General features: G+C 33.9%; 2 protein-coding genes across 3 annotated transcripts; both read right to left on the bottom strand.

The window, feature by feature from the left end:
* Window positions 1-1,038: 1,038 nt before the first annotated feature.
* Window positions 1,039-3,303, bottom strand: LOC115953861. 2 transcript variants are annotated; one of them, XM_031071684.1, is made up of 3 exons: window positions 3,151-3,303; window positions 2,355-3,015; window positions 1,039-1,557 (listed from the first exon to the last, which is right to left on the bottom strand). In XM_031071684.1, exons 2-3 carry the CDS (start codon window positions 2,936-2,938, stop codon window positions 1,071-1,073), a joined length of 1,071 nt encoding a protein of 356 aa, XP_030927544.1. In that variant the 5' UTR covers window positions 2,939-3,015; window positions 3,151-3,303; the 3' UTR covers window positions 1,039-1,070. The 2 variants fall into 2 exon arrangements, with proteins under 2 accessions (XP_030927544.1, XP_030927545.1); XM_031071685.1 differs by lacking the exon at window positions 3,151-3,303 and having other exon boundaries at window positions 2,355-3,089.
* Window positions 3,304-8,430: 5,127 nt separating this feature from the next.
* LOC115953999 (calcium-binding allergen Bet v 3-like) lies at window positions 8,431-9,513 on the bottom strand. The gene has a single exon (XM_031071850.1). It carries the CDS (start codon window positions 9,258-9,260, stop codon window positions 8,652-8,654), a length of 609 nt encoding a protein of 202 aa, XP_030927710.1. The 5' UTR covers window positions 9,261-9,513; the 3' UTR covers window positions 8,431-8,651.
* Between the last annotated feature and the right edge of the window lie 779 nt (window positions 9,514-10,292).

Raw genomic sequence — 10,292 nt, 5'->3', positions numbered from 1 at the left:
AGGTAGATAGTAGTGGGAAAAATAATAAGAAAAAAAAAAGTTAAGAGAGAGAGAGAGAGAGAGAATGTTAAAAATAGGTGAATGATGTGGCAGTTGAAATTGCTCAACAGAAGTGTAGTAACATAATAAATGCTACGTTTCAATTTTTAAATATATATAAATTAAAGGTTTAATGAAATGGGACACTGAGAAGATGAGGAGAATGCAAAATGGGAGTAGATACTCTTTCACTTATTTTGGATATTTTAAAAATTAAAGAAGAGGAGAGAAGAGTAAATGTGCCTACTCTTGTTTACCGGTAGGATTAGAAGGAGAGGAAGTGATAACATATAACGGAATTGGTGAGTGTATTCTTAATTTGTTAAAATCTATAAAGTGCACTTAACAAATCTTAAAGCCAAAATAGGAAGCACTTTTGAATCCCTAGCCCTCCAAATCCCCACAAAGTGAAGGAGTTAAATAATTAAAAAAGAACAGATTTGCTTCCATTTAAAAAAAGAAAAAAGAAAGAAAAAAAAAGCCAAATAAGGGAGAGGGTGTTTGATAGAGTAGTTTGAGTAATGTTGTTTATAGTTTTTTGAAATACGAGTGGGTAAAAAAGTGTGTGGAAATATGTGTAATGTTGTTTAAAATGTGAAAATGTAAGTTTGAACTTGCCTACCAAACAGCCCTTCTCACTCCTATTGCCCTCTATTCTCCTCTCCTTTGGCCCAATCTAAATATAATGTTATTCATATTTTTTAAAAGAGAAATAAAAGATTAAGGGTCTGTTTGGTAACGTTGTTTGAACAACAGTTTTCGTTATTTAAACAACACAACACGTATTTCTACACTACTTTTTTATCCACACATATTTTCACAATATTTAAACAATGTTACTAGAACAATATTAATAAACGAGCCCTAAGTTATCTCATTTCTGTTACTTGACAAGAAAGATTTTTCTTAAATGAGACAACTTGACGAAGTTAATATACTTAAAATAGACTACTAAAATTTAAGAAAAGAACTTCACTTTCAAGATAGTGGAAATCCCAACAGAACTTTTCTCTGTAATACTCTAATTACACTTACGTTTGACCAAATGATCTTTTACAATGGGCAATGGCAGCCTGAATTGATGTTTCTTTCGAGTATAATTTATTCTCGCTTGGAAAACCATTGTGAAGTGGGGAGGACTTGATAGAAGTTGGGCAGCTTCTAGTCTGTCTATTTTTGCGACCAACGCCCATGCTTATAGCTTCTACAGCACCTTTTATTGCGTCCAAGTTTATCTCCAGCACTCTCGGATATTTCTCACCAATTGGTAGAGATTTTTCGTTGTCCTTACTGATGTTGCGACCCTGTTCCTGATTTCTTTGTATTAGCCCCTTGTCGAAAGGCTTAACTAGCCTCTCTTTAGACTTTTTCTTCTTGTGATCACTGCTGCCTGGAGAAGATATAACTTGGCGGGATTTCATAAATGTTGCTAGCAGGGTTCGGACATTCATGGCTCGAAACTTGATAAAGAGCTTCATGATGCCACCACTCATTGTTGTTCTGTTATTTGATGTTTTACTGGTGTTGATCAAACGTGAAAGACAACAATTCAGTGATCACATTAAAATTGTTAAACATCTGTTCTAGTAATGTGCGTTGGGTGCCTAAAAATATAAAACTAGAAGATAAATATAATAATACTAATAAATCCAAAAACACCATTGAATTAGCACATCTTAAGTCCTAACCAAAACAAATAGGTCCGTCCCCGATTGTGGCAAACAAAATATCGGCTTGGGTTTGTTTGAGAGTAACCAGAGCTGTCGTTTTTTTTTTGATAATTACATGAAATATTCATTTAACTGAAAACAGAGGTACAACTGAGAGAGCGTACAACAACTGGGAGGAACAGCAACAACAACTACACACCACATGATGTAGCAAATGTACTTTGGAGTGTGGAGTTCAGATAAATTAGTATGATATATGTATCTAATATACAAACAATAGAATTTGAAACTAAAGTCATCCCGTCTATAATGATTGTTTTTTACCTTCAGGTTAAGGTATTGATAACCATATATCTTGTCAGTAGAATTAATCAGAGCCCCACAAATAAATGTATGGTGTATCTTACCGTTGTTTATTTGGATTCAAAATCCAGAATGCTTAATATAACTTCTTTTACACCTTGTTAATGTGATAATTTGTGATTGGAGTAATATGAATTTCACATGCATCTAACGCTAATCATACTTTTATCAAACAAGAACCACAACAGTTGTAGATTGTGAAAATTTTGCTTCATGGACATATTGATAACAAAAATGAAAAGACAAAAAAATTAAGAGGAATGCATGTGTTACTGTTAGTACCTGCTCCCTACCAAGTCCCATTGATAGGTGTCGATCAAAATTTGCGGGTTTTTCTGGGGAAGACAATTTTCCTCATCCAAACTGAAGGGGAGCGTATTGACTTGTTCGTTGACTGCTGGGAACTCTGCCCCTTGTCTAACTGCAGAATTGTGAATGCCCCAAGGCTGAGGAGACACATGCGGTACTGGTGGACCAGTACTACAAGTTTCTGTTGAAGAACAACTCAAAGTGGATGATGATGATGATGAACAAGAAGAAGGGGTCTCAATTATTGTGTGTGTCTCAAAGCCAAGGTCTTGAATTTTGGTGTCAGTCAAACTATGGGTGGGGAGTTCATTGAAGACAATATTGGGAGATGAATATGAAATTCGCAATTCGAATGCATCAGCCTCTTCATCATGCTTGCCATCTTTATGATCATCATCATCAAGTGCTATTTCAATGTATGATTCATCATCATCATCATCATCGTTTCCACAATCTTCCTCCTCGGAGAAAAATGACACAGCCGTGTTGAAGTCATAGCAGCTAAATGAGAAACTTTCTTCTAACTTTGAATCTCGAGACAAAATGGAGTTTTCCATCACAAATTAAAATCCTTTGTCCCAATGGATGTCCAATTTTTGCTTATATTCTTTCATTAAAACATGAACGAACCAAGCTGTAGAAGCAAATTAATTCACAAGAATCTATCAACAACAAAAAAATTGACAAGAATATGAAGTAAATTAGGAATTAAAAGCGTGGAAGGAAATTAAGGCAAAGATGAAGTTAGAATGCGTGCGAGAGTCCCTACCTAAAGTTAGTACTTCTCATGAAGATTAATGGTCCGGATCAGAAAGTGGGCGGTCTTCATTTAAGAGTCATCAATTTGGATCCACTATAGATTATAGATAATAGAATATAGATTGTTGCCTTTATTATTTTGTTGAAGGGAACCACAGACTCTCAAGTTTCAATGCGGTCCAATGTTGAATTCTAACTTCTAATAGAGCATGCAAATTAGTATAAGTATCCAATATTTGTTGCTTTCTGCTCTTCCATTATATTCAACATTGTACCAACGCGTGACACTGACGTATGAGCCCCACCTATTTACTTTTATAATTGACAATGTTAATTGAAATTGATCGGATTTTTGGGTCCTTGTCTAAAGAAAAAAAAATAAGATGAAACAGATGAAATTTTCTATACTGGCCAACCACGTTAAACTTCGCATTAAATATGGTTTGCACGTGAACCTATAATTTTTTATGTGTTAATCTAATTTTCTAGTAGCTCATTCTGTGATCATTCTCACCTTTTAACAAATTAAAATAATTTTGGATATTTGAGATTTTAAAAAGGTTGGTGGTTCGACCCCTAATCTTTAAGAATAGATAAAATTGGTTGCTTTCGAAATCCCTTTACATGTACTCCTGTTTTTTCTTTTGTTCCTTATTTTACTTGAAGTTGCATCAATACACATGCTTAAAATTTTGGGTTTAGACAATATAAACCTTAACTCATTATCAATCAATTCAGCAAAAAGAGACTCATTATCAATAAACATTCTTACAAACTTCTTTGCAGGTTGCTAATGAATCGCTTTTATCACAAGACTTCAATATTCCTAGGGTGAATTGGACTGATGTAGTTCTTAATCTAATCCTCTAACGGGGAAAGGATGCAACCAATTGAAAACTTTTGTGGTCTCTGCCTTTTTGGTTTCCTATCCGAGAAAAAATTTTAATTTGTCTTTCTACCGTTGTTCAATATTTTCACCTTGAACTTAATTAAACAAACTCTCTATATATTATTTATAAGGAGGGAGTACAACGTTATTGTACTCTTAGAATATTATATAATTAGTCATTGTTGTGTTGTTGTTTAATTAATGCGTATAAGATTGTTATTAAAAACAAAAAACAAAAACAAAAACAAGTTCCACATAATCTGAGATATAGGATTATTTATAATTCTTCAGCAAGAAGGAGAGCGTCCTGCTCCCTTCTGAAAGAACTTGGTCCTTAGATTAACTTGAGAAGTCAAAGTAAGCAATCCCCGTCCCAAGGCCAAGAGTGATGCTACATTGGTACTCAGGAAATTAATGGGCACTGCTTCTTAATAGGAAGAAGATGGAGATTACAAGACCCGGCAATTGATGCATGGTGTTTCAATGGTACAAGACGTAGTGGTTAAGTAAAATTGACAAGTTCTATATGCTGAATACCATGAGCCCATTTTTTTAAATCTTTTTTTCTCAATCTAATGTAATCTATTCTATTATTTTATATTTGTAAAATGAAAACAATTCCTTGATCTGAGGGATCGGATTTGGAGGGTACTTCCATGGCGCAAATATGAGAATGAGATACAGACGAAAACACAATACATGTAAGAGCCGTGTCCTCCTCACCTGCACAAATTATTAATCTCTCTCAAAATGAAGGGTTTGTTGGGAGCCTCTTCCAGGTTTATCGTGAAAGAGCCTTGACAACAACCTTATTCATAATCTACTACCTAAGCTACATTTTATATTTTGTTCTAGGCAATATTGACCAACTAACAATGACATTTCTCTCTACTTTCACGTTGAGTGGCACCTATGTATTGGTTGTTTTGTTCAATTCAGGCAATTGGCAATTAGGAACTGGTAGAGAAGTAAAAGTTTTTTTGCATTACTAGGATGTTCATGTTGTGTTGATCACTCAGCTGGAAGATGCAATTGCTGGTGTTGTGGTTTTGGTAATATTGTTGCCCATGACTTGTGTATGTCTATTAGGTTGTCAGCTATTCAATTAGGATGAGATAGCCATTAACGAACCAAAGTGAGAGAGTGTGTGCGTGCTTGCGTTTAGCCTTATGAAACCTAAACTTTGCTAATAAACAAAGATTAGCTACAAATCAGTTTGAAGTAATTTCTTTCAATCCAACGTAGTGAATTATAAGTCTATATAACTCCAAACCAAACTAGAGTTATCTTCTCCAACTCACTATGTGACGACTTATAAGATTATTTATATGTATTATTTAAACAAGTTAGGATTTATTATAAATAATCATGTGACTAAAATTATATATAAATAGTCTCTTCAAACAGCACATAATGGATTTGAGGAAGATAATTTCAAGTCTATCTTAAGCTAAACTTTTTTTCTTTGTTAAAATGATCAATTTTTTTCAAAGTAATTTATGATAATGAAAAGAGCTTTGTGATAAATATTTTTTGTATTGGCATCATATAATGCTTTACCAAAATCTTTCCATAAAGTGATTTATGGGTATGTTTGGAACAGAGGGATTCCAACCACCTCCCCTCTCCTCTCCCTCCATTCAAATATAAGGTATGACTTGTTGAGTCGGAGAAACATAAAGGATGTCATTATGACATCAAATAATGTGTTATCCATCTCAAAAAAAATAAAAATAAATAAATAAATTAGACTAATATATGACATTGAAATTTCGATTAAGACTTACCATGACAAAGGGTGTTACCTCAAAATCCTAATATGTTACCCTCACAAAGAGTTTTCGTAAAGTAATTGGAATTCCGTCACAAAATGTATCTCTTACGGGCTTACGGCACACCATACCACACCACCTTAGCAACCTAAAAAGTTTGCCACTGCGCTATAAGAATTTGATCCTTTCAAATTCTTTTTTTTTTCTTTGTTAAAATGATTAATTTTTTTCAAAGTAATTTATGGTAATGAAAAGAGATTCGTGATAAATATTTTTTGTATTGGCATCATATAATGCTTTACCAAAATCCTTCCATAAAGTGATTTATGGGTATTTTTGGAATAGAGTGATTCCAACCACCTCCCCTTTCCTCTCCCTTCATTCAAATATAAGGTATGACTTGTTGAGTCGGAGAAACAATAAGGATGTCATTATGACATCAAATAATGTGTTATCCATCTCAAAAAAAATTATTAGACTAATATATGACATTGAAATTTCGATTAAGACTTACCATGATAAAGGGTGTTGCCTCAAAATCCTAATATGTCACCCTCACAAAGAGTTTTTGTAAAGTAATTGGAATTCCGTCACAAAATGTATCTCTTATGGGCTTACGGCACGGCACACCACACCACCTTAGCAATCTAAAAAGTTTGCCACTATGCTATAAGAATTTGATGCTTTCAAATTCTTTTTTTTCTTTGTTAAAATGATTAATTTTTTTCAAAGTAATTTATGATAATGAAAAGAGTTTTGTGATAAATATTTTTTGTATTGGCATCATATAATGCTTTACCAAAATCTTTCCATAAAGTGATTTATGGGTATGTTTGGAACAAAGGGATTCCAACCACCTCCCCTCTCCTCTCCCCCCATTCAAATATAAGGTATGACTTGTTGAGTCGGAGAACATAAAGGATGTCATTATGACATCAAATAATGTGTTATCCATCTCAAAAAAATTATTAGACTAATATATGACATTGAAATTTCAATTAAGACTTACCATGACAAAGGGTGTTGCCTCAAAATCCTAATATGTCACCCTCACAAAGAGTTTTCATAAGGTAATTGAAATTCCGTCACAAATTGTATCTCTTATGGGCTTACAGCACATGACACCACCTTAACAACCTAAAAAGTTTGCCACTGAACTATAAGAATTTGATCCTTTCAAATCCTTATTGTGGGTTTTATTTTTTACCCAAAAAAACAAAACAAAAAAAAAAAAAAAACAAACAAACAAACAAACAAACAAACAAACTTACTTGTATCTATTAAATCCCATTGTATCTATATCTATTGTGTGTATATATATAAACATTTATATATGAGTATGACCTTGGAAGATGGTCGATCGATGGACATCATTTGGTAACATTTTCAGGCCCATCACCATCTCCATCTCTATTATATCTTCTTTTGTAATTCAAATAGATGGGCATGGTGCTCTTGGCCCATATACTTTCCTTTCGGTATACAGAAAATATCTTGCTTTTAGAGCGTTAAAAATAAAACCTTGATTTGAGTAAAATTAAGAAAACCAACAGTAAGTCCACTGCATTGTTTATTCTCTTCTATCAAATATTTGCATACTTTATGGTGTGCCAATAAGGGTGTATATATATATATAGGGTCCGGTTAATGTGTGTCCACATTAAGCCATCCATTTTTTGGAACATTTTTTCGAAAATTAAAAAAGTTATAAATACTTTTTCAATTCCCGAGAAATTTTTTTTCTAAAAATGGTTAGTTATTGTGTGCCCTAAGGGCACACATTAGCAAAATCCATATATATATATATATATATATATTGTGTGTACATATGGAGTGTGAGTTTCCCTATTTGTAAGACATCCAAATCCAATACATAAAATGTAGAATATACTAATTTTCAAAGAACAATCGAAAGTTATAAGGATAATTTCAGAAATTAATTAATTACCCAACTACTTTAATTTTGACAACTCACTTGTTTTCATAAGCTAATTAACGGCCTTCTTATAAGTTTTCTTTAGTTTTGTCAAGTATATTAAAAAACATATTGTTTTGTTTTTTGTCCCTTTAAATTTCTTTTGAAAAGTATATATAAAGTTAAAAAAATGTAAAAGATGAGACTTGGATGGAATTGGTCAAGCAATGCAGGTGAAGTCAAAACTCAGAAGTCATCGTCCCTTGTTGAAATTAAGAAAGAAAAGAGCTCGTGTTGAGAAAGTGGAAATGCAGTTAGACGTCTTTGTCGACTTTAGAGGAATTCACACTCTCTGGAAGTTCAGAGCTGCGACAATCTAAACCGTGTTGTACACTACTTGTTGGTCAATTAATTGTGTTCCATGAAATTAAAACTTCCAATAATGTCAAAAATTTAGAACAGTCCTAATATCTCTTTCATTGATTGGATCCCATCTATTTCTTATAAATCACATCTTATCTATACATGGAAATTTTTATATATACATTTATAAAGTTGTACTAGTGTACGCATGTATCTGAAGTGAAGTCAATGCAGTAAAATTGAAGAAACGAAAAATGAAGACAAAGTCAACACCGAACCCCAAATAGGCAAAACACTGGGCATGAACATCAAGGATCAGTGCACAATTCAGGAATTAACAAAGAGGCTGATGTGAAATTTGATTATTAGAGGGGAAAAAAAAAAAAGTAGGTACATGTTGCTGTATTCAGCAAAATTAAGAAAGGTACTTGTTGCTGTAATGACATTAGGATACAGATTACAGACAAACACTAAAACAAGAAAATGCTAATGATTGATTAAATGCATGCAAAAGCATAGAATTACACGTTGCAAAAGGAGAAATGGTACTAATTAATGTGTTAAAAAAGAAATCAAGAGCTCCGAACGAGAACGCCACGCATCATATCCTTGAATTCAAAGAAATCAACCCGGCCGTCTTGATTGCGATCAACGGAGAAGATCATCTTCTCAACTCTACCAATCTCGTTCCCTTCCGAGAATCCAAGCTTCCGCAAAACTATTTGCAATTCTTTAGCGGATATATAACCATCTCCGTCCTCATCAAACACCTTGAAAGCCTCTGACAGGTCCGAATCCTCCTGAGACATAGTCTGATGATTATTTATCTTCTGATCTTCCTCGGCCCCGACATGATTGACTATGTGGTCATCGCATACAAAGTAGGTTTCATTTAAGGATTGGTGCAATGAGATGAAATCTTCAAATCTAAGACCTTTGTTGCCCGGTTGAATGAAGGAAATGATGGTGAATTCAAGCTCGGAGAGGTCGGTTTCTAGGCCAAGAAGGTTGAGGGCACTGCTAAGCTCATCAACGGTGATGAAGCCATCGTTGTTCTTGTCAAAGAGATCGAAAATGCGGCGGAGACGGATGGTATTAAGACTATCGCAGCGGAGGCGAAAGGAGGAGGTCTTCCCGTTGAGTCTGCGTTTGGAAGGTGGAGTTGTGCCTGCTGTTTCCATGGCTTAATTATTAATTGTGGAATGGGGCAGGCGCAGCAATCACGCACACCCACACGCACGAAAGGAGGGGAAGAATGATAAGAGAAGGAAACGAATTTGAGCTAGTGTTTGTTTCTTTAAGGAGAGGTGGTGGTGGTGGAGCTAGCCTAAGCTGCTCTAGCTATATAATATGGGAACATGCGCGTTTAGCGGCCAACGGGGTTGTTTCTTAATTTGGTTGCAGACCATTTCTGATATGTATATATATGTATTTCATATCCAGTTGTTATTGGTAATCACACAAATACGACCACCATTAATTAGTATAATAAACTACGACAACTAGTCATCCAGAATTGTCCAAGTCCAACACCTCACCTCACCTGTTACGTTTTATTTTGCTCTCTCTCTTGTTCCACCTCCATTGCTTCTAGAGAGAGAATTATGCCTAGACCTAGTAAGTAGGACGGTTCAATAAAGTTCAACTCAAACAGGTTTCGGGTTTTGAAGGATCCATTCGACCTGTAATTAATGATTTGTATTTTTAATTTTCACTTAACCAAAAAAGATTTTTTAAAAAAATTCCGTATATCTTTTTTTTCTTTTTCTTTTTCTTTTTTTGACGACCCGTATTTCTTTTTCTTTCAATGCAAATGCAACAACAAAACGCTTAAAGATAAAAGTTAAATTTAGTCTATAGTATGAAAATTAAAATTTATAGTCTAATAATTACACAAAAGAAGAAAAGAAAATGCGTAAAAATATTATACATAAAGAGTCTATTTGGATACCGTTTATTGCTAAAAATTGAAAATTGAAAACTGAAAACACTGTAACAAAATAATTTTTAAATGTGTGAATAGCACCGTGGAATCTAGTTTTAATGAAAATTTTGCTGAAAAAAATACTTGTGAGTCTCGTAAACAGTACATGGGACCCACCATCCAAAAATGCATTGCTAGAAACGCGCAAAACACGCTTCCCAAATGGGCACGAAATATACACTAGGATATGCCTATTGTAAATGCTAGAATGTGTAAACTAATTAAACTA

This window comes from Quercus lobata, chromosome 7 (assembly GCF_001633185.2).
Source record: "Quercus lobata isolate SW786 chromosome 7, ValleyOak3.0 Primary Assembly, whole genome shotgun sequence".
NCBI lineage: Eukaryota > Viridiplantae > Streptophyta > Magnoliopsida > Fagales > Fagaceae > Quercus > Quercus lobata.
Note: the sequence above shows the minus strand (reverse complement) of the source record. Positions and strands in the feature narration are given on the sequence as shown.

Bases quoted from the DNA above. Each gene is read 5' to 3' on its own strand.
- LOC115953861 (XM_031071684.1), bottom strand. From the start codon at position 2,938: ATGGAAAACTCCATTTTGTCTCGAGATTCAAAGTTAGAAGAAAGTTTC. The intron at 1,558-2,354 runs GTACTAACAGTA...GATCAACACCAG, and splicing joins TGGGACTTGGTAGGGAGCAG to TAAAACATCAAATAACAGAA.
- LOC115953999 (XM_031071850.1), bottom strand. From the start codon at position 9,260: ATGGAAACAGCAGGCACAACTCCACCTTCCAAACGCAGACTCAACGGG.